The 25257-nt window shown below is 43.9% G+C and overlaps 1 protein-coding gene across 3 annotated transcripts in view; it reads right to left on the bottom strand.

Annotated features, from left to right (window-relative positions):
* The window catches only part of CCBE1 (collagen and calcium binding EGF domains 1), a 96561-nt gene that overhangs the window by 21847 nt on the left and 49457 nt on the right, over nt 1–25257 (bottom strand). For all 3 annotated transcript variants that reach the window (XM_039567240.1, XM_039567241.1, XM_039567242.1), the window contains one exon: nt 3287–3339. In XM_039567240.1, the coding sequence (XP_039423174.1) occupies nt 3287–3339 (53 nt within the window). The remainder of the gene's footprint in view (nt 1–3286; nt 3340–25257) is intronic.

Here is a 25257-nt window from a genome sequence, read left to right as displayed (position 1 = left end):
CCCTAAGGGATGGATATGGCCCGCCATGTAGTCTAGTCCCAAGATGAAATATCCTTGCAGACAGAAAGCTTTTTACTCATATCTAATCCAAACTGCCCTTACAGCCACTTAGGCTCATTTTTTTGTCCTCTTCTCCTCAACCATAAAGAACAGTTTACTTTCCCCCTTGCAGCGAGTTTCCACATACCTAAAAACTGTTATCACGTCTCCCCTCAGCCTCCTTTTCTCTAGACTAAACAATGCCAGGTCTTTTTATTTAATGTAACCAGTCTTTGAACATGGTTTTCATGTCCACCTCAGAACAGCTCCATCATGTCCATTGCCTCATTTACTTTCACACAAAGCTGGGGAAGGGTCCAGGAAGTACAAATATCCCTGCTAGTGATCCCACACAGTCAACCCAGAACACACAATGGTTGTAGGCACTTCCCAGGTCCCAGAGCTGTGTCCCCAGGGCTTGGTCCCAGCTAACATGACTTCCCTAGGAATAGTTCTCACAACTGGGGTGAAATTAGGCAAAAGCTGCTGCACCACCTGTGTGTGCTCTGCAGAACTGGGGATGCACATTCCCTCCTGTGTTCAAATTCCTTGTTTGCCAGCTCAGCACAATAATTGTGGTTTGAGGATGAATCAAAACCATAAAATGGTGATCACGCTGTTCCAGACTTTAGGAAAATGCAAAAGCCAAAGCAGAATAATAAATGTCTCTACATATGTTTCAATTAACTCAGAAATGACGATGCAGTATGGAAAGTTTACCAAGTAAACTTTTGAAACTACATTAGTAAGGAAAGAGCAGATCTGACTACGGCTTGCCTGCAATAGAGTATTTTACCATGAATTCAACCACACCCAACTCAGGTAACAAACCAGTGGTAGGAAGGGTGGTCTCCAAAATAAACTGCAGATGTGCTACATCTGTTCCTTCTTCACTCTATGATGCCATGAGACAGGACATGAACCTGGACTTGGCTGGAGCCGTGAATCTCCAAAGCAAAGAAAAAGGAGATCACACAGGAGAAAAAAGTGAGGAGCTGTTTTTTGACCCCTCTTTGCTGAACAGGTGGAGCAGGAAGAGATGCTATGGAGAGAATCAGACACATGGAAGTAACTCCACTCAATGTTTCCTGAGGATCACTGCTCCCTGGTCCTGCAGCTGAAAGCCACAGCAAGAAGGTGAGTACAAAACAAATTAAATGCAGAACCTGGAGGCATAGACTCATACACTGCTACTGTACTGATTTCTGTTCCTTTTCAAGGGCAGATGAAAAATAACAGGACAAAACCCAAAACCAGATGTGGACAAAGACATGAGCCTTTGGGAAAGAGTCTGTTTAAGGAACAGTTGTCCCAGAAGGAGATTGGTGTCCCAAGGCAGCTATAAAAGGGTGGACAGGGGAGGATCTATACCTCTGTCAACCCTCCTCCCTGCAGCCACTGCTAAAGCACAGAGAAGACAGGGCTGGAACTACTTCTCACAGTTTCAACATGCCAGTACTGGATTAAAAGGTGCAGATGTGCTCTAATAAACTCACATCTGTAATGCATTTATGTGGCTGTGTTGAGATATGGATTTCATACAGCTACTCTGTCAAGATTATGCCAAAACAATGTGTGAAGAGCCAAGTGATGTCTTGTAACAGAGTAAGTGAAACGAATACTTCTGTGAATCATGTTTCTCATCCCTATACCAAGGGCCTGAGATTGTCTCCGATGTTATAGCAGTTGCTGTGGCCTCCGAAATTTCAGGCAAAATACAGATAAAGCTGAAAAGGGGGAATGGAGAAACAAAGGGAGAGAAGCTGCAGCCAGCAGAGAATTGAATTAGGGGCAGAAACTCTCAGTTACTGAAATGCATTTAAAAGACAGGATTAGACAAAGTCAGAGAGCACATAATAAAAACTGCTTTCATAATCACCTAACATCTCAAGAGATGAAAATTAGAAGCCAGAATAATAGATTACCATGGCTCTCATTTTATTTTTGCTCCTATTAATTCACCCTCTGTATCCATTATATTCAGTGAATAGCCAGTATATAAAATTCTTAAATCCATAGGAAAGCTGGACTGTAGAGTCCTGGCTTCTTTCCACCCTGAAACGGTTCAGGACTTCTGCCTCCAACACACACAGCTGTCTCCTCCAAGTGTTTGTCTCACACTGGAGCTGTCACCCTGTATCACACACGCTGACACAAAACTCACTGCAAAACCATGGGACAAGGAACTGTGAGCGCCAATTTCACCCAAACCCTACCCAGGTCCTCCAGGTGCAGGGTGTAGTGGTTTGGTCCAAAATATTAATTACTGTTTACATAATGTTTTTCATCATGATCTGTTTCCCTCTTTTTTTTTGCTTTCCCCCCCCAACAATTGTGTGGTATTTCTAGCCAGCAGCAAATAAGACACAAATAAAAACAACAACAACAACAACAACAACAACAACAACAAACCCACAACAAACCATCAGGATTAGAGTTTGGGTTATAATCCCTGTTGGCTGGAGACTGTAATTCAAAACTGTCTGACTCTCCAGTATGTTAATTTGTCACTTTTTTTTCAAAACATCACCACCACAAACTAGGAAAATTCTTGGACCAAATCAAGGCTTTCCATATGTCATCAAATAGAAGAATGTGTTGCCATAGACCAACTTCTTAACCTGCTTTTTGGAGCAAAGTTTATTGGCATGTCGTCTCTGGGCAGTTCCTGTGGTCCTACAACTTTGGAGCCAGTTTCATCCAAATCAGATCAATTTTTACTACTGCATGAACTACCCTGATTAAATCTGCGTCTTCCTTGGCCCCCGGTGACAAAGAAGCCATGCCCATGGGAAACTAAAGGCAGGACTAACTCACCTACTCACCATCTCCCTGTGCACTGACAAATCAAGTCAGCTGTACCAGATCCGAGGGATAAAAGGAGAAAGCCATTGTCCAGGTAAGATGTGCTTCTGGGTGCAGAGAGTGCTCCCAGCTACCCAGCCAAGGGCAGAACACGCTCCTCTGTTTGCAGTGCAGCAGGTCATGGCACAAGATCTGTGCAGCCACGTGTACTTAGGGAAGGATCAAGGCTTGGCATGCTAAGCAGAACTTTTGGAAGTTGTTGATCTTTTTGCTTTCCCAACAATTTCTGGGAAACGGTTCCTCTCCGCACTGATACATGAGGTATGGCCAAGCCTGTGCTTATATCAGGTTGCTCTTCCAAACAGACGATGTGGAGAACAGCGCAGATGGGGAAAGACAAATGCATGGGGACATGATGGGTAAGAACAGTGAAATCACATACCTTCAGGGATGCACTGTCCAAGAACAAACTTATAACCCTTACAGCATTTTTTCCTGAAAAACAATAAAATAAATAAATGAATAAATAAATGTATTTTCTGTAGATTGGCACTGCCTTTAAAAACAGCCATAGGTGGATTGTGGATGTGATGAACCAAACAAGATGAGGGTCCTGAGCACTGCAGTCGGAGGGTCTCTCAGCATTACAGAACACAACAGAGAAATGAACCACCTGGCCCAGGAGGGATTTTACATGGCAGCATGTCCAGCCACCTCAGGAACCTGGGGCTGAGTATCCTAACACTGACCCACCCAACATCCCATATAATTTCCAAGAATCTTGTTCTCCTGTGTTGACTGGATGCAGCACAGCTCAGTGCTGTCCAAATACACAACTCAGCTCATCATTTTCATGGTACAGTGAAGGGTGCTTTCAAATACCCGTCATTAAATCTGCAGGATGGGGTAAGTCTGAGTGAGGAGTGCACAGGAGACAAATGTTATCAGTAATTTCTCATCTTCTAATAAACCTGGAGGAGGTAAATTAAATATATTGGGTATTTCAACTGGAGCAAGGGAGAGTATCTTATATAGTCTGAGGGAGTGTAGAGTCAATAGGATCAGACACTTTTTATGTGCCTATGATATGAACAAAGTCTGAATGCTGAGAAATTAATGTTTCTGGCACCCTGGCCTGTAATGACATTTAGGCATCCAGCTAAGCCTAAGCCTGCTAGTTTTCTCTCTAGGCAGCAAACCACATTAAGTCACCAGAACTCCCAGCAGTGCTCGGGAGCCTTTACAAATGTCTGTGTCTCTTATCACCCAGAGAGTGACTCACTTCAGGGACCTGGTGACCTTCAAAGGATCCCATGTGGGTGACTACCAGGACTGCTGCAAAAGAAAAAACTGCTGTTCAGTGAGCTATTACATCAAGTATACGTGAATCTGATGTGAAAATATCCCTCAGTATTTTACAAATTCACATATTTTTATGCCTTGTGGATCTGCTGAAGTATCTCCAAACTGGGAAACCATCCACTCTGTCTTTTCCTTTGCTTCAATAACTGATGCAAATGAGTGCTAAAGCCACATCAGTCGATGACACGACACTCCCCTGGACAAAACGTAGCCACCACAAATCATTATTATGTTGAATTTAAATCAACTATCAGTTGCAACTGACAGCTTAAAACAAGCAATGCATTACTCCAAACAATGTAAAAACAAACTTTGGCTCCATATTTTAACCTCTTCCAAAGATTAGTTGGAATATAAATTATGCTTAATGAGTGTTGAACATCTGAAGAGGAAGCCTTGCTTTGTTATGCAAACAGTGGTGCCTCATTAGACTTCTCTCCAAACACTGCTGTGAAGTTTTATCTACAAGACAAACAAATGCAGGAGGAATGAGTTCAAAGGTGCACTGGGGAGGCTGTTCATCTGCTGCAAGCCATGCTGATGGCTTTCCAAGTGCACATTCATCTCTTCCTGTCTGCAGAAGAAGAGAGGCTTGCTTGTAGCTGCTCTTCAGAGGAAGATACAACACAGCTTGAGAGGGCTGGGAGATGAGCAAGGAGAGGAGGACATCCTTGCCATGAGATGCTGACCTGTGGGGTTGTGCCAGCCAGAACTAGCCATAAATAGGTAGCAGCAGCTTCCATAATTTGTACCCTTCTCTGTGGAATTCCCACCTTATTTTCAGGTTTAGGACCAATAAGACCCGTGTCAGCAGATGATGAGACAGCCTGCTCCTGGGTAAGGGTTCACCTGCTGGGAACCTTGCAGGAGCTGACTCTCTCCTCTCAGCTTGTCTGATGATGGCCTTTGGCTGGACGTGTTGGCTTTCTTGTGGCTAACGTGAGGTTTTATCTGCCTGACTGGATTCTCCCAAAAGCCAAACCACTTGCCCCATTCAAACCCTTCTCCCACAGCCATACATTAAGAACACGTAACATGCCAAGTTGCCGCTATTAAACACTGCTCTGGCACCCTGATATTGCCCCAAAGCAAGCACAGCCTCGCAGAGGCTTAAAACAACTTAAAACAAATCATGTTCCCCTGGCTAATATCCAAGTGTTTGCTGAAATCCTTCTCTTCAGTGACTTCTTGTAGCAATGAGTTCCTCAGTGGGATGAGATGGTTTTGAGAAACCATTTCCTTGTTTTCAGTCTCCCTCTCAAATCTTTGTTTGAATTTTCCCAAGCCTTACTGGTAAGGAGATTTTGAAATATTTTCTCTAAATACATGAAGATTTTTTTGCATTGTATAAGTTTTAAATCATACTTAAAGAAGTGTTTTAGAAGAGGGATGCCCTGCCTTCAGACCACATTCCAGAAGCCAGTTCCCCATGATAATCTCTTCCCAGTCGAAAGTTATGGATCTCTGCATTAGTGCAGCCTGTACTCAACAGCAGTCTTGAGCCACCAGCATGATTTTACCTGGGAAACTGCTACTTCAGGGTTAATGCAAAGGAAATACAATACAATACCTCTTTCTCTGAACATTACATTGCAACCTTGGGATTCCTGCATGCTTTAGCTTTCTACATTCTTAAAGCGAAATCTGTCAAAATGATAGACACATGAGCATTAGCAAAGGCATTTTCATAGCAACACTCATTTTCAGACATCCTGGTCCAGGCTGACATGTCTAATCAACATTGCACAGCAGCAATCTCGTTGTACATAATGAGAGGTGAGAGGGGGTTCCCACTGATAATTTTATCTACTGGGTAACTTTCAGCAGGGTGGTTGCTATGCACCTGTACATGTGACCATGCATGAAACACAAACACATGGCTGTGTAAGAAGCTCCACCACTAAAACCTGGATCTCCGGGGAAATTAAGCTGATTCGTTAACTTTAAATGTGGTTTACAAAAGAAGAAGCTTCTGGCAGACTGTTATCTGTTACAGCTTTTAATGGGGTACTTCAGCAATTAAAAATATAGCAAGTTTTGATTCTCATGCAATCTTTACTCAGGAATAGGCACAAGCCCAAACTGGCAGTGGGTTTGGGGTACCATGATTTCAATCACTGCAACATCCAGCTTTTGTGTTACCAGTAAGAAAATCCGTAGTGATAGGGACACCCCCAAAACCAAGTCACCCTTTTTTTTTTTCTGGCAGGTAGCTGCTGGAGAAGCAGGGAGATACTGAGCTCCTCCCCTCTGCTCTGGAGGTCGAGATGCTTCTGGATCACTAAATGCCAGAAGTGTCAAACTCTTGACACCAATAAATATTGGTGTCAACCAATATCCATGACTAGGCAAGTGGCAGATCTGCCTCTTTTTTCAGACTCTTGTGGCCCATTACCCTGCAAACTGAGAGAGAAGCTGAGCTTTCCAGGAGCTCCCCTGTGTCCCTTCACCTGCAGGCCCTCCAGAGTGCCCAACACACAGGGGTGCACCAGCACAGCACCCCTGCCCCATCCTACAAAGCAGTAGCTGCTTGATAGCATCGCCTCAGACAGGCTGGACGAGAGGCAATATGGGAGGAATGCAGGTTAATTAAGCCACTGCTTTATTAAGTTAGCTTATCTGGCAGCTATCAGCAGTAACTCATCCAGCAAGGACCATGTTTTTTTCCCATAATTGCTTCCACCTGGCACAGAGCTGCCGTCACCCCAGCCCACCTCCTGCTCTACGTGGGACACCGCAGAGACGCTGGAGATACCGAGCAGGGCATGCTGAACCCAGAAAATAAATACACTCTGTGAGAGGGGAGGGAGTCACTCAGGGTCCTACAGCTGCTGAAAATCTTCAGAAATGCAAACAATAACAGGATAAACATTTGAAATTATAATTAACCTGCATCTGTCTGCAGTAACATGGTGGTGACTTGGGTTATAACAACAGCTGCTCTGTGCATTTATTGAAGTTTTGGAGAGGCAGCTCTAAAACTCTGGCATGAGTCATGTTGAAAAAGATACACGATGATCGTTTAGTGATGAAAAAAGGGAAGGCAAAGGGGAAATGCAAAGGGGAGAAGAAAAAGACAAGTTTTATTCCGGTTTCAGTCTAAACATAATATGTTAAGGAAGCTCTTGCTAAAGATGTCAAAAGCAGAAAGAGAAGAGTCTGCCCTAAGAAATATTTTCCTCCTAGGAGCAAAGCAGACACAGAAATCTCTATGCTGAGCCCGAAAGTGAGTTCTTAGGATAAAATATTGCCCTTGCTGTATCCCTAAAATGCTGACAGGCGATCAGCTCCAGACTGACTCCTTCCAGACAGAGGTAGTTCAAGCAGAGGAACTTTACTGCCCATTCACTGGGGCTAGGAGAGCACACATGGATGGTTTCTAGAGCTCAGCGGAGGCCTGAGGTCGTGTCACTGGAAGATGCGGCAACTCCATAGGTAGTCATGCAGGTCAAATCCCTCCTCTCTGAAATGCTCTTTCTGACCTATGAATGTCAAATCAGCTGCAGTTTAGGGGGCAAAAGAGATGCTTAAGATCTTACACAGATTTGAATATATCAGTACTGTTCTTCCAAGTTGGTGTTGGTAGAAAGCAATGATAAGACACAAAAAAAATGTCTTCATAAAGAAGCAACTTCCTATTGGGAAAGGAGAGAACTTTTTGTTTTAATACCAGACTACTTCAGCCTAAATCATAACTTGAACTCAGAAGATCTTGCTCTGTGGTCTGAAGGCCTGAGTTAGCAAAGGCCATGGCACGGTGTTTTTAATTGCACAAAAGGGTTGTAGTTAGATCCCTTTCCTTATTGTGCCTACACAGTGTTTATTTTTGATCACCCTGGATTTGAGAAATACAGAGTGTAGCAAAAATGCAAATATAAAATACAGAAATGAATATACAAAAAATAATTAGACAGCTATAGATGCAATCCAGCAAGGTATACTGAAAAAGAAACCTAACAAAAACAACCCCCAAACTTACTTTTCTCCTATATAAAGTCCAAATGAGGGACAGGTTTGTCTACCAAAAACAGACAAAGCCCATCTGCAGCACAAGTGCAGCAGCTCAGTAGCTGTGCACAGTTTTGCTGTAATTCACATGGGAAGAAGATTTATGTCAACATGGTGTAAAACTGAAGCAATGCACTTTATTTTTGTTTGCTTTTCTGTGGGACACATACCGAAATCTTGAGTAAGAGTGGATGGCCTCCCTGCTGACACTTGCTCAGCATACACTTTGCCATGATTTTCAGACTTAGTCCTGTTTCACAGTTTTGTAAAGAGATAATTTATGTTCACGCTGGGTGTAATGCAAGGTCCAAGGCCAGCCCGAGCCCTTCCTGTCATCGCCACAGCTGAGAGTGAGTAACCCAAGTGCAGTGAAGTCTTCCAATGCTGCAGCACCTGTGACTGCTGTGTGTACCTGTGTGCTTCCTTATTTCTCTTAACTGACTGACCAGAGCAGGATTTGCCTGAACAACCCTAGGGGATTCAGACCTCTGAGAGCAAATCTCTGCAACCTGCTAGCTGATTTCTGTGGAAGTCAAATTTTCAGCGGTTGAAGCGTTGTCTGAATCTAAGCCTTGTTTTTCATTAGCTACTTAAGTCAAATAATTTTGACCACATATAGTGGTTTTCTTCCTCCTAGGAGAAAAAAAAAAAAAGCCCTGCTATCTCTTCTTTTGCTCAACTCTGGCTATTAAGACATATACCAGAAATGAAATCGCATTCCAGTCATTGCTAATGGGAAGGTTTTGATAAGATTCACAGTTCCTGGACTCTTCTTGTGTGAACGCAAGCCAGGGACCAGATCTTCCCCTGGCAAAAGCCACATTCCTCTCTTGACTCTAAGGAACTGTGCCAGTGCTTATGCTGGGAGACCCTGACTGATGCTCTTGAAAGCTTTCAGACACGCTCCTTGGCTGCTCCTTATGTTAACTGACTCCTCCCCTTCTCTAAGTGCTGTTTCATATCATCTTTTAATGGTCAAAGGGATTTTTATGGTGGTGGAGCATAAACTGTGGTTCCTTCTTCTCAGAAGAGATCTTCCAAACCAGTATGATGGTTTACAGCCCCTGCAGAGCTCATTCCTCTATAAAAGAGAATAAAAATACTTTGAGGGGTGAAAGAAGCCCTGTACCCCACACGAGTATCAGTGGGGTTTCGAGGTGCTGACCTGCATGAAACTGGAAGATGCACAAAAAGAAAAACCTCACAGGTCTGGCAAATTTATCCATCAAAAAAAAAAGTCTGTTCTTTTTGTAGAGCACCCTGGACCTCTGTTCTCCATGGGCACAGTGCAGGACATCTCTCCTTGATGGAATTTGTGGTTTTGCTTAAGTAAATCAGATGCACTTAGGTGTTCAGTAGAGGTTTCAAACAACATCAGGGCAGGCAGACTGTTCTCGCTGCACATCTCCTTGTGTCAGCAGATCAGCACTCCCGGGAAACCATCACTTTTGGACTCTTTTAGGGCTTTGGGATGCAGAGAAAGGGGTTGGTGTGAAAACAGCAGCCACACCAGAAAAAATTTCTCATGAGCTTCTGCTCACTGCAGAAAGAAGTGGCAACTAAACCTCAGCTTTCTGTCTCCCTTTTGGGCAGAAAAAAATACCTTTGCAAACGTTTCCTGTGGTCATCCCTTTCAACGTGGAGTGAAACAAAAAGATCCTGTTGGCATTTCTGTATGACCCACACAGACCAAGGTTCCACATTATCAGGGAAGCTGAATGACACTGCACAACAGGGCCAGAACCAACGCTGTCCCTCCTCTGCCCCTGGCCCACCCAGAGCCTCAGGGCTGCAAACACACTGACCAAGCACAGGCTAATCTGTGCAACGCAGACCAACTGGCAGCACTGGTAACCATCAGGGCCTGTCTCTCACTTAGCATACCTGTGTCCAAAAATTACTAAATAAAGGTCTGCCTGCAAATGTCCCCAAAGCAAAGAAGGAAACTCTCAGCAGGAAAACATTACGCAACTTCAAAAAGGTAATGACTTCAGCTGCTGCTGGAAAAGCCATTTGTTGGATATTTTACATGCATGTAAACATCATCCTTGAAATCACATACGAGATTCCTGCAGTGCTAGACTGTACTTTCTTCCCCTCTTTCTTGGATTTTTATTTCATTGTTGGTTTTTTTCTTAGCACAAGGGAATGCTCATGTGGTTTATCACTAGACAACATGTCAAAAATAGCAGAAGGATTAAATAAAAGGCTTTTGACTGTTTTCATCTGCTTAGACTCAGCTTTATATACATGCTGTCAGCTTTGTCTTGCTCTCTTTTCTTACAAATTTCTTTTATTTTCTGGCGTTGTACCAAGAAAATTATTTTGTTTAGTTTTGCAGGTGAAATTGGTATGGATTCTGCAGAATCAAGTCAATGTTTGACAGGTATGAAATCTGAGGGGAAGAAAAAAAGGAATTTTATACAATGATAGCACTGTTTGCATTTAAGAAAAGGTCTAATGAACTGGCAAAGTATAATGCATCCTCATAAATATATTGTCATTACTACGAACAAGCAGCCTTCTAAATCTGAGTTTAAATGATCCAGGATTAGGCTTGTGTTTTAAAATAACTCACTGCTTTGAGATTTGAAGTAAAAAAATTAAGGAAAAGTCTTTTTTTCCACTACCCCGGACTTCCAATTAAAGGACTGCTAGCCAAATTTCCTTCCAAGTCTGTAAGTAGTATGTTTTGCTGACAGCACACATTCAATTATTTATCTAACCCAAGGTGAGCCAGGACTAATCACAGCACATCTGTCCTGTCTCTTGGATTTTTTTAAACTTCCATGACTCTTCATTTCGTAGCTCTAATTTCCTACCAAGTATCTATGTGAGATAGAGAGTAATAAATTCCATTTCAGGAGGGAAGGCAGAGCCAGAGCAGTGCTGCGAGGAGCTGCACTCATGGGCTGGCTGCTGTGCTGGTGCTCGGTCACTGGAGTCAAACAGCAATAAATTGCTGGCAAACTCTCAGACTTACTGAATCCAGTCCAATGCAGCCCTGTTTATATAGCATCTTTCATCAACAAGATCACAAAAATGCTGCAGCAGCAATGTCTAATAAACTTCTTTCGATAAACAACAAAAGGCAAGCGCCTTTTACACATGCATGCATAGAAAAACACATCACACAAACTGTGCCAGGAAGTCAGATCGCTAAGGCTGGATCTCCAAAGAGGACATAAATCCCAATTAACCTTCAGAGACAAGCTAGTCACTCCGTCTACATTTACTTACTGGTGTGCTGATATTAAAGGGCCTGATCCTGGTTCTGCTGCAATCCCTGGCAACTTTGCCAGGAACATGTGTCAGATTGGGAACAGGCTCAGACCAAGACTCAGGATGGTGGGTGAGGACATGCTCAGTTCTGAGGATGTGCTACAACTGGACTTCTTGGAAGAATAGTTCCAAAAAATCACTCTGACATAAACTGGATCAAGTCTTGGTGACATCTGTTGTCAGAAATTGTTGCAAGACTCTTCCCGGTTTTGATTAATTTGGGATTTGACATGTACCACTGCTCCTGTACTTCCCCATTGGGCACAACATCCATCTATACCTTAAACCATCAATCTACACCCTAGACACAGACCCAAATACTTAATCCAGACATTTAATAGTTCTTTCAATTTGTTTTTTGAATGGGTTTTGAAATTCCACTTCAGGAAAAAGGTAAGTAAGCAAGTCCAGCCAGACTAACACTTCCAACTTAAATAGTCTAGAAGTGGGGAGAGCCAAACACAAAGCCTTCAGCTTTTAAGGAAGTCAAATAGCATGGAAAAACACTTGAAGAAAGATACATGTTTGAGCACCTTACTCTCCACACTGGCTACCCATGATGCCCGGATGACATTGTGGTTTCCAGCACTTGGCTGGACTCTGACAGCATGAGCACGATGTCTGGGTTTGGATACTCTGCTTCTCTGTGGAAAGCTCACAGTGAAAGGACAAAAGGTATGCAAGGCGAAGAGGTTTATATGGATTGTCCCTGATTACCAGGACAACGTGAAAATCACAGTGGTCACTCTCCACATAATCTACAGACAAGGGGTATGTGATGGCTCCTCTCTTCAGAGCACACACTGTGCAAAAGGCACAGCAATCCAATTTTATACATTATGAATCGCATAAGGGTGCTCATCAGCCTCTTAAGCCTAAGGATTTTTATCCTTCCAGAACTGGTTTAGAGTTACTGGGGCATGACCCTGCTTCGGCACAGCCGAGGGGATTTTTCAAGGCAAGGTTTCAGCCAAGCAACAGAAACAAAACTCCCATAATTTTAGAAAAATAGATTCACAGAATAATTTGAGTTGCAAGGGACCTTTGGAAAGCTTGTGATCCAAGTGCACCTGACAGCAGACAACTGCTCAGAGACTTGCCCAGACGAGTGTTGAATGTCTTCAGGGATGGAGATTGCCTCACTTCTGTGGGACCCTCTTCCTCTTTAACCTCTTCACTGCCCATTTTCCCCTTTATATCTGCTTAAAATGTCCCTGCTGCAACTCTTGGCCCTTGTCTCATGTTGTTTGCAGTGCACCTCAGATGAAGACATGGCTTCATCTTCTCTACACCCCACCATGTCTTCCTTGTAACTCCTCATTATTTAGTGGGAGACACCAATTAAATTTGCCCCTTAGCTCCCTCTTCTCCAAACTGAGCAAACATAGATCCCTTGGGCTCCCCTTGAATACAATGTGCTCCAGCCTCTGAGCATCTTTGCTCCAGCTTATTGGTGAGTGTATAGATCTGTACATAACCAAATCAAAAGATATCACTAGCAGATATTCTTTAAAAATATAAAAAAATTAGATACAAACAAATTAAAAACGAAAATAAAAAGGAGGGGAAGAAAATAAGGTGATCTGATTAATTGCAGCGGCATGGAAGCTTTGGTCCCCTATCACTATTTTCTCTTCCCACTTCGTTTCCACAACAGAACTTTAAAAAGAGGAAAAACTGAAAAAATAAAAGTAGTAAAACTTGAATGAAATACGAACAATGCTGTTTTTTCATTAAAGTATTTTAAAACAGAAGAGTTGGTCAGTTATGGTCACTATCTAAGCAACAAGAACTTAAAATTGTTTTTTTAATATAATTTCAACATCAATAGCAGCAATGGAATTAAGTTCTTTAGTGTAAGCCCTTGGAAATATCTGTAAAGACGCTAAAAAGATGATATTTCAAGAGTGTTTCACTGATCCAGATGTTTCTCTCTTTTCCCCCTCTGTTTTATTGTTCCCAGAGAAGACCTTATAAATGCTGAAACTGCTTATTAAGTATACAGACTTAATGAATTGGACAAGGAAAGAAATAATTCTTAACATAACATGTTCACAAGTCAGACCCATGTTTATTGCCAACAAAGATGATAGCAAAATACTCTCAGTGCACAGAGTAGTCTCTGTTAGGACAGAATCTGTCTCCATGAACCACTTCCAGCATACAGGAAAGATTAATTTCTAAGACAACGCAGTATGAAAGTTTGTTGAATTATGTAGTGATGCTGTACCATGGCCCCAGTGCCAAGCTTTATTTTTAGAGCCACACATCTGCAGGTTATTTGTTGCAGGATGGGGTGGATGGACTGAGTCCTTAAACAATTTCCTAAGTAGGGAAGCATTACTGGAATGAGCAGTTGTTTATATGGTGTCACTGGAAGGCCTGCTATCTGGGATGTGGCAGTGGTGTTTGAGCTGCCTGGGTAGCTGAGACTACTCCACTTGTACTGCAGTGGGAAGTCGCACTCCGCTCCTCTGGTCAAAGTGGCAGGAGCAGGAATGCCGTCCAGCCAAACATGGACTGCAGTGATTTGGGCACGGAGTGAGGTGCCCTCTCAAAGCCAGTGCAAATATATAAAAATATTATATATATAAGTACATATTTATATATATATATAATTATTATATATTAAAAATATATATAAAAATATTATATAAAAATACTATAAGCAAATGACTGCCACGACAACAGTTCTAAAAATAAAAAGTAAAGCTGTTTTCAGAAACTTCCCCCCATTTCCCCACCATGCTGTGATCTACACAGGGCTCAGTTTTCAATCCAGCCAAAGCCAGTCAATTGCTTGTTAGCCAAGTACTAATTGCAGGAGCAACCACACCATGCCCTAACTGATCAAACCACAGCCCCACTCCCAGTTTTTATTGCCTAATTTAGTGGGACTGGCATTGGCTGCTGCTCTTCTTTCTCATCCTGCTGCTGGACTATGGTTTTAGCTCTGAATAACCTACTGACGTTGAACACTTTTATGACTTTTATGAGATGCTGAAATGCTATTGAGACAACTCACCCCCATTTCAGCCTGTACACTTGATATTTGCAGCCATGTTCCAGTTGAAAGAAAGACTCTCCTCCTCCCTAGTCCACTCTATCCCACTGCCTCAAAAATAGGGATGAGGTCTGCTACCAGGCATGACACCTGGTCAGCCTGAGGCAGGACAAAAAAGCACTTTGTTCTGGATGGCTATGAAACACTGACAGCAAAGAGGTAGAAATGAGCCAAAGGCAAAGTGGACCTGCTGTCGGGCAAACCCTTGGTGCTGGGACAGAGACCTGAAGGCAAAAAATCTTGGGATGCACAAGGGAGCTGAGAGGAAAGGTCACAAACCCAAACCTAGACCCTCCCATCCTCTGGTGGGCAGTGAAGATGTGGTTCTGAGCTGGTGAGGGTGATTTGTGATGGATGCATGGAGAGCCTCGAACATGATGAATTCTGGGAGGAAGGCTGATGCCTTGCAGCATTGTGCAATTACTCTTGTATTAATTAAACCTCCCATTAAAATGGGGTTGTGTTTTCAGATACTGGTGCCTGCAGGCATACACCAAATTCATATTATTACACCCTTTCCTAAAACCAGTGCACACTGGTGATGACTCTGCTGGAGCTGGTGCAGAAGTTCCAGTTCCAGGCAGCCATTCAGAGCTCCAAGCGCTGGAGTGACTCTGGTGTTTGAAGTATCAAAATGGGTTCAACATTTGGGGTCAGAAGCAAAAAAAACTGAGACCAGAGTGAGAACAGAGTCAGGGTTATTTACCAATTTACCCAGAAAGATTGAGTAGGCCCCTCAGTTTGCCTCATTTCATCAGGTTTCCCCTCTGCAGATCATCCTGGAAAACTGTCCTGTGCACCGACCCATTTGTGACATTCAGTGGTTTTGTCTGTGACTGCAAGGTCTTTTCAACTCACTTGTAAACGTTTGTTTTCTTCTAGTGATGGGACTTTGCTTTGTCTGCCTTATTTCCGTGACCCACAATGAGGGCAAACATCCTGCTGGGTGTCAGTTTTAAGACGTGCTTGCTGCTGGTTGTGTTCTTGTTTGCCTGTGGGAACCTGTCTCTCCCCATCACTCTGCCATGGGCTTTTGATATTTCTCTCACAATGTCACCTCTTTGTCGGCTAATTTTGGTGGTCTTGGTCAGGCTGCTGTTTCTTGACAATGCTCAGTGCTGCGTTTCTGGTTCTTCCTTTACCATTAGTACATTTAAGGTATTACATCATAAATATCTTGCTGCTGTAGTGCCTGTTCATACCCAGGAAACATGTGGAAGGACGGTCCTTGTGGAAAGACCTGAACCTACTTGCACAGCCCTTCCTGGAATGGTACCATAAACCTGAAAATTTGGTGTTGTTAACACAAGAGTTAAACAACTCTGCTACAATATGTGCCTTCGTCTTGGCTAATGCTTTATTCTCTATACATATTTAAACATCTTTTTAATGTCACAGCAGTCATGGCTGAGAGGAGGCCCAAGACAAACCATGACCATGGCCACAGGCAAGAGTCATCACCTTCATCTAAAACAAGCCACCAGGGAAAGTTTGGGTGATTTCTTCCTATTAACTCATCCTCCTCTAACATGTTTCATGCTGTGTTGTGACTATACTTCCAGAAATTTCCAATCTGATGTTGCACTTAAATAAGTAAATACAGAATGACTGCTAAGGAAGTGCAGAAGATAAGGGAGCAGTTCATTTTTTCTGACTGGCTTATTGTGACTAGTGTGACTGTGGGTGACAGTCACTTTGGCTCTCCACGAGTTAATTTTAGTTCTTCCTGGAAAGTGCTTGTTGTATCCAAAAAGTGGTCTTGCAGGTAAACACACTGTACACCCAAGGCATCTGTCTGAGCTAGCCTGTAGAGACAATGCTAAATTTAGACTTGAGGCTAAATCAGTATCAGTAAAAACAAGATTACAATTACTAGATTCATACCTCAGAACATCCATTTTGCGTTTCTGCTCCTCTTGGAATGTACATTTTGTGTCATTTTGTACTGCTTCCACATCACCTCCAATGTATCTACATTTAATACTTGTGCATTGTCTTTGAGTGCACAGTTCACACCAGAATACTTTTGTAGAGGTAATATTTTATGCAGAATCAAACAAACTAGGTGTTTTCTTTGCTACTCTGCTTACAAGTTATTTTTTATTTCTGAGACACTCCAAGGAAGAAAACCAACATTTTTACAGGCTAAGATATCAATCTGATTCTGTAAAGTTGTTTGAAAGCACTATAATATAACTGGCACTCTCTAATATATTTGGAATAAAGGTTTGGCATGTGGTGTAAAGCAGACTCCCCCAAACCCATGAGTGCAAGCAGCAAACTGAAATCAATATTGTGTGCATTCCTCGAGAAATTTCATCTCAGTTCGGATTTTTTCCCCACCTTTTCTACTAATGAAGTGCATGCTCATCAGTGCTACAACCCAATGGGCACTGTGTGTATTACAATCTCACCATCTGCATCATTTACATTCCCAAATGTGGAGCCTCAGCCAGATGTCTGACTTATCTCCAAGGCGCTGACTTCAGACATATGGTTTTTATTTAAATGAACCACAATACTAACAGAAATTCAGTATCTATTATCTGTCACAATTGCAGATAATAACTCAGAATAAATTTAACTTGAGCTTTTTATTGTTGCCCACATAGACTCTTCTGTGGATGAGTCTCCTAAAGTGCAATAATAAAAATCAAATGAAAGTTAAGGCAGAATGTTAAGCAGAGTAGTTCATTATAGATGAAGTTTCAGATTCTATTGCAAGCAGAAGAAAAATGTGCAACCTTTAGTAACACAGAGGTCCTGAAGCAATCCACGACACCGAGAAAAAACTCAATGCCAGGACATTAGGTAACCACAAGTCCAGAGTTCTGTTAATTCCTTTTAGGATCCAGCAAAACCCAGTGCACTGGTGCTCAGCAGTAATCACTGTCATTGTGTGCAGGGGGGTTCATAACCTGAAAACAGCATCACACTCTCCTGTTTGCACACAGAGCTTGAAGCTTCTACTGAGAACGTGTGTGCTGTTTGCTGGCACAAAACCCCCCCGTTGAAATAAAATGTATGTGTCATGTTTCATATTTGCTCTGACTTGGATTTCTGGACTTTTCCACACTCTTAATGAGTACTGGTAGTAGCAATAACATGTTTCTGCTTCCGCGATGTTAACCACTAGGGTATGAATGCTGCAAATAGAAACTAAGTTCAACATAAAGAAAATTGGTAGTTCCTTACTTAGATTTTTTTTCTTCCCACTTCGATAATTCCATGATTGTAATTCCTTAGATTTGCTACTAAATAAACATCACTCTTCAGCTTTCACAGAAGAAAAGAATTGGTGCTCTAGATTGACATCAAAGTGTGCCTGTCATGGACCAGAATTCCAAATCCTTATGCAAATCCTTTCCAGAGCAACAATTCCTGACCAAATATGTTTTCGGCTATGACAGGGTGCAAGGGCCAGGACAGAGTTCTCCATGTTAGCACATTGTGAGTGCAGGAAAATCAAAGCCATCACATTCCTTATTGTAGCTGTACACATTCCTTTTTATAACTGTACGCAATTTTCTGTGAAGTAGCTGAATTTCCTATCAAAATCACCATATCAGCATGCACAGGGATAAATGTGCCTAAGTACAGGTGCCTCTGTCTTTCTCAGGGAGGGACAGAGGCTTCTGGAGAGCATCTCAGCCTGGCAATGGTATGGCAAAACTAACCCCAGTGCCTTGCCAGAGAAAACATGGTCTTTAATGCCCCAATTTTCAGCAGAGATATCCAATTTTTTTAAACTCTGTTTCAGATCTTCACTCCTATGGAAGGTGGTCAAATTATGAAATTTGCACCAAAAGCAAGAGGAGGAGGTGGCCTCCTTGCTCACTCTGCTGACAGTCTCCAGCCACAGCCCTTCTGGGGTGGGGAGACCCCACAGAGGTACCTCCTCAAACCCGAGCACCCCCATGCACAGATGCATTGCCCTGTGTGGGAGGCTGGGTGTGTGCCTGTGATTTGACAGCCAAACATTGTGAACCCAGAGCTCCTCCAGAGAGGGGTCAGCCTTGAGGGAGCTCTTAGGGGAACTCTGTTTGCAGAGCTGGAGACAAGGGCAGCCGCCCCCTCAGTTGCAGCTCCTCTGACTCTCCCTGTGGATACAACTGTTTCATAAGCCAGGGAGAGTGCAATACTAAAACATCATTGTATTTGGACCTCTCAGGAAACCCTTCCAGAAATGGAACTTGAAAAAAACTCCAGACTACAATCATATAATTAAACGCTGAATCACAACAGAGAACCACAGAAGTCCAGTGAAAATTGTGCTGGCATGTGGTTAATGCTGGCTTTTCTTAATTTGTGAGTGCCAAAACGCTTTGCATGTTCACAAGGTCACTCTCATGTGCAATGGCGACTTAATTTGATCAGCGTTCCCAGCACAGCAAACTCCCTTTCAGTGCTGCTTGAAGCCACCAGAAATTATGCTTGTCTCCCTGTACTTTTTCAGCCAATGTCCAACTTTATCCGTCAGAATGTTTTAATGATGCAGTCCTGCAGAAGATGGGTCAGAGCACCACAGTGAGACACCATGGGCTGCCACAGCAGCTCAGTGCCAGCCCAGGGACTCTGCACCATCTAGGAGTGCTGGTGGGGGGACAACTGTAAAACACAGGCTGGGTTGAAAAATCATAGGAGCTGGCACTCCAGTCTTTATGTCTGGATTTTTTCTAGCCCAGTGTGGAGTGCATATACCCATGTCAGGGTCCATGAATTAACCCCCTTGAGAAGCCAGCTGAGGTTGCCCCACCACTGAGCACAGACCCTGACTAACCTGATTCTTTTCCAACAGCTTGTGCCAGGATGCCCATGTTCACTTCCTGATGACATGGATACTGGCCTCATTGGCACACAGCTTGAATCTCTGAATTTTCATTAATTCAATTCACTGTTCACACACAGTGTAGCGCAATAGTGCTCAAGGTGCCCAAGACAGTTTTGAACATGCTAATGTGGGCCTGGAAGTGTGATGGCTGCCTGAATCCATTGCTCTGCCCAGGCATTGCTCTGTGTTGATATATTCCCTTGTTCTATGGCTTTGGGGATAAAACAGGAACAACAGGGCTTTTACTGCATTTTTATTGATATCACCACAATCACAGTGAAGTAGCCACTCTGATCAGTTCCTGCCAGGAGATGATCTTTGGCGTAAATGCTGCTGAGGATTGAAAAAAAATGGCTGATGGTTTTGTTTGAGGAGCAAGCTCATGGCTTTAGATCATCCCCTTTTTTCACCTGTGCAATGTAAAACCAGCACAAAGTCCAGCAGAAGCCTCCTGCCTTTGAAAGCTGCACAATTGTTTAGGTCCTGCCTGATCCCACCACAACTGTCCTCTGTGGAAGGATGGGCACAACTGGTCTGCCCCTCCATGAGTGATAGAGCAGTTAGGAGAGCATATGAGATCTTATAAAAACGATGAATTCAGTTTTCTCAGAGAGTCCAGGAAGTTTTACACTGCCACCTACAAAAACATCAAATGCGCAAGTTCTCACTGGGATTTAGCTGTTGCATTTTGACAGCAATGGAAAAGAACAGCAAAATGGTCAAAACTGCTCTTATTAGAGCTGGGCAGTAAATTACATGCTCTGCTCCATCCACAAAGAAATGTTTATCGGCTGCTGCCAAAAACTACAGCACCCTGGTGTTTCCTCAGGCTTGCCTTCCACTTCTACAGCCACTGAGGAGGCTGTTACCCTTGGGAAGTCTCATTTAGAATAAACAGTTCTTTATGTTCATTATCGTGATTCCCAGAGAAAGGGCTGGAGGAGCTAATTAGCAGCTATGCATGACTGGAATTGCCAGGCTGGACCCAGCAGATCTGCGAGTACATCCTCCAGGCTGAAGTGCTACAGCAAGCCTCATGACTCTTCCTCTGGCCTCAAGGACACCCGGGCTTTGAGCTGGGGAATTTCTTACTATTTATTGGGATGACAAACATTTCACTGGAGGAGGGCAGGGGAGAAACCTAACTACAGCGCTGTTTCAGGAAATGACCGATTCTAAGAAAAATATAAGATGGACCTGGGGGCCAAAATGTTCCAGTTTCTCACCAAGAAGTGGTGTTTAAAGATCAGACTTGATCGACTGCTTCACAAAGGCAAAAAGGACGCTCCAAGCCCCCAAGTACAAGTCTTGTGGGGGAAGCCCAAATTGCATTGTTGGGGTTTTTTTGCATTTCAGTTCAGCCTTTGAACCTGTTTGTCCCTGGTTCAGTCTCACCCCTGTGATGGTCGCAGGCCCAGCCAGGCTCAGTGAGCTCGGAACACAGGCAGGAGCACCTAGTGATGCTCACAGCTTCCTCATCTGCATGGACCAAGGGCTGTGGACCAAGACAGCAGCTTGCTCATCTGCTGGGGCTGGGGGGTCACACCCAGTGTTGCCCAGCTCATCCCCCTCATCCCAGTACACCGGGGGTCCTGGACCCCGCAGCTGTAGTCCATCATTCAACCAGCGAGCGGAAAACTGGACTGATAAGCACCCTTTCTCAGAGCAGGTCTGTTTTAAATCCAGCAGGATGAAGCATTTTGCCAGCTAGGGAGTTAGCCACAGACTTTGCCAGTGGCAGAAATTTTTACTTCAGCTTGTTGCCTTCACCAGAGATTTAGCTCAACTTGTAATAGTAGGGGTTAATCTCCCCTAGTCAACATGCCTTATTAAGAGATCACAGTAATCCCTGTAGGGGCTCAAAATCAACAAGTTAAAAATGTATTAACCTACTCAACACCATGGCAGGTTAAAAGAAATGGCACTTGTGTTGCGGCCTATCTGTAAGCTGGGGGATGGATTTTGTTCTGCTGGTTGTACTACCTAAAAGAGCTGTTTGATAAACTACAACTTAATTGCTGTCTGATGTTTTTCTAAGAGGCACAGAGATTGTCTCACTTTTGAAATGTCAAAGATTTCAAAGACCCACAAAGACAGTCTTCCAACTCCCACTGGCCTGCAGGAAATGCTTGTAACCCAAGAGTTTGAATCAGAACAGTGCTTTTTTATCAAATCTTGTTCAAGTTATTTTTTCCATTACCAATTTTTCCCCCCCAAATCATTATTTACTTATACATTCTTTGCTACTTAGAAACACAGGAGGAGAGAACAACTGCATCAGCCAGCAATGCACTGAGGATCATCTCTGGAAACGCTAATGACTTCTCACTCAGCAAACAGATTTTGATGTAGGCATGTGTAGCTCAGAGAAGGAAGCCAAAAGAATGGCACCATTTCACATGAAAGCACATAGACATGGCCAAAACCTTTATATAACACAATGGGATCGTCAGTGTGGTTAAAAACAAAGCCATCCCTGTGGTGCTGGACTGCACTGTATACATGGTGCCCTGGAGACCCGCCTGTCCTGGATGCAGCAGGGCATACAAAAATCTGGACTATTTACATAGATGAGGAACCACGGCCAGAATTCCACCGCATCCACAGAGCCTGGGTTAGCCAATGTGCTCTGGATATGCAGGGAGAGCTTTGCAACTGCACCAAGATGAGTATGTGCTGCATGGTTCCGTCTGCCTTCCTCACCTCAGCCTACCTTATTTGTGCCTGCAGGCCAGCAGGCAGAAAGGAAAGTGAGCAAATAAGGTCTGGCACGGGGGAAATAATACTAAAAAAAGGCAACATTTAAGTTTCCTGTTGCACTGAAAGCCAGATAACACATGCAGGATCAGCTGAGAAGGCAGGTTTTGATTTGTAGGGAAACTCAACACCTCCCTGCTGCAATCTGCACAGGGGCCCAAAAAGACAATAACCTAGTTTCTTTGTTTCAGCATTTCCAAAGTATCTAGAAAGGCATAGCAGTCTCTTAGGAAAGCAGGACAGCAATGAGGCAGGCCTGTGGCTGGGGTGACACCAGAGAGCTGCTCCCTCCTTGCAGGGACCTGCTTCCCCTGCCACCAACACTTTCGGAACCAGGAGTTTTCTCCCAGCCAACACAGAGAGCCATTGCATGGGGATACCCAAAGAGATGGGCTAATCCTGGGTCCCATTCCTCACCTCTTGGCTGCTGCATGCCCTGTACACAGCATCACCCAGGAAACTGAGGCTCCAGCAGCCCTCCCTCCACTGCAGCCCTTAAACAGACTGTGGGGCTCATGGTCTGTAACCCACCCACTTGCAGGCAGGTGAAAGGTGCTTGCAGGCAGGTGAAAGGTGCTCCCAGGATCTACAGGTCAAGCACAAAACACCTGAAGGCATCTGTAAACATGAAGTGAATTGCATCCCCAGCTCCCAAAGAGCTCACCAGAGGACACCCATACAGGCTGATCCTGGAATGCGGGACAGATCTTCAAATGTCTGGAGAAAAAGGACAGGAATATTCAAAAGCATGGAACAGTCCTGCAGAAAACTTGTAAATAAGGCAAGAAGTTTTCAGAGTTAAAAAAAAAAAAAAAAAGACAGTGAAAGGGAGGTGGAACAATGGGCTGAAACTCCAGAATGGTGGGGAACAGGCAGATAAGGAGCACTGCTGTGCCATGTCTCACTTCATAAAGTCCAAAGATAACCCAAGGAAATGATGAGGCAGCAGAATTAAATAATCCAGATAACAAGTACTTTTTCATGCAACACTAAGCTGCAATATTTGGGGTGAGTTGGGGGCTAGAGGTTTAAGGAGGTTCACAGAGGATGCTGACAAACCCATGAGGAAGGGCTCTAGGTAAGCACCACAGGTACAAGCCTGCCAGTCCCCACTGTCACAGACAGACAGAGATGCTGCCAGCTGCACATGGTGGGTAGGCACAGCACCAATCCTGCCTTGTGCTGTTTTTGTGCTGTCACCTGACAGCATTTTACCTAAGCTCATACAAAATCACCGTCTCAGATCATCGAGTCCAACTATTATCCCAGCACTGCCAAAACCACCACCAAACCATGTCCCTGAGTGCCACATTCACATGTCTTTTAAATGCCTCCAGGGATGATGGCTCCATGACTTCCCCAGGCAGCTGGTTCCAGTGCTTGACAACCTTTTTCTTGAAGAAATTTCTCCTAGTATCCAAACTAATCCTCTCTTGGTGCAACTTGAGGCCATTTCCTTTGGTCCTAAGCTTTGAAACTCTTGTTGCAAGTGGGAATGCTGAGGAAGAGCAGCTTACTCTCAGCCTACCCAGCTACCTGGGCTAGTTTGAAAGCAAGATAAAGCAGCTCCCTGAGTGTTATGACAAGAAGCTTTCCAGCAAAAATGAAACAGGGAGACTCTGTTTACAAGAACCACTTGTAAATGGAAACCAAGACCCAAATCTGAAAGGAAAACCACATGGCCATAATCTCTCTCTTGTGAAAGGAGCAGTAATTACAGCGTAACACAGCAAGCTAAATGGTCTTCTCTAACGAAACGAGGATTACAACTGCATTCCTGGATCATACCTGACCTGGAGAGTGCCCTGAAGTGCAGGGAGGGAATCAGGCCTCCCCCCAGATGCATTACATGTCCCTGGCACAGCTGGACAAAAGGTTACAGATCATCTCAGTGAAGTTTACAGAACAACCCAAATGATTTTCCTGGAATGAAACCTTGACATGAATGTTTCCAGTGGGGATGGATACCAGCCTGCTTCCACCACTTCATTGTCAACAGGAAATGTGTGAAGTATGTGACGAGATTCACTACATTTCATAATTCAACCTATAGGTGCTAAGTAAGTGTGGATTTAGGGGGCTGTTACAGTATTTATTCTACCAGCAGATGTTCCATGCAAAGCCCGGACTTCAGTTCGTACTTCATCCCAGCTGAAAGACGGGTTAGGTTTGGATTTGCTCTCAAGAACTGTGCAAGATGGCATTCACAGGGGCCAGCATATGCTGCACATGTGCACTTGGACAGACACAGACAGATAAACCAGCACTTCTACAAGCAGCAAGCCTTAATACCACGGCTCTTAATGCCTTAGAGCTACAGAGCAGAGAGTCCACCCAGGGGCCTCTGAACCTCCACTCTGGCCATTGGAACAACGCCAGGGCTAAGCTCCTCCAAACCCCTATCTGCCTCTGACATGGCACCTGTAGAAGTGTAGGGCTGGCAGAAAGTCTAAAAACCAGTCAGGAGTGGCAATGCTGAAAAAATATTATGGGGTACTGGCCTTGCTACACTGAATAATGCCAACGAGGAATAAGAGACAGCCTCTGAAGACCAAAACCAAGGTCTGGGTTAGAAGGCCTTTGTCATCAGCTCTGAAAAGGAGGCAGCAGTGTGCACTGACACAGGACACTCAGTCAGAGGCATAGTTAAATGTGTAAGAAAACAGGCAAGTCCTTGTTCTCCTTGGCAAAACCCCGGAGACAGACACCCTTGTACCCACACAGCTAAACATCCTATTGCACAGCCCTGCAGCACAATTCTCACGGGTTTTCACATGGTGGGTACGATGAAAGGGCTCACTGCAAAGCCCTCACATCAGCAGGGACATCCCCTACTCCAGATCACTGCATGCAAAAAAAGCATGAAGTCCTTGCCCTCAAACACAGCCATCCCTTCCTGACAGCCACAGTTGCTGGTCTCGGTACGTGGGGAAACAAAACAGCCCAGCAAGTCAGTAACCACACACTTCTGAGCCCTGCAGTGCAGGCAGAGGCAGTGGTGCCTGCAATTCACAGCATTCTCTCTGACCAGCACTTCGTGTGGCAAATGCTCACACTGAAGTGCCTGAAAAACCACTGCAATCAGTGCTTGCCCAACACCAGACCCCAG

Source organism: Corvus cornix, chromosome Z (assembly GCF_000738735.6).
Source record: "Corvus cornix cornix isolate S_Up_H32 chromosome Z, ASM73873v5, whole genome shotgun sequence".
Classification (NCBI taxonomy): Eukaryota; Metazoa; Chordata; class Aves; order Passeriformes; family Corvidae; genus Corvus; species Corvus cornix.
This window is presented reverse-complemented; position numbering and strand designations above follow the sequence as displayed.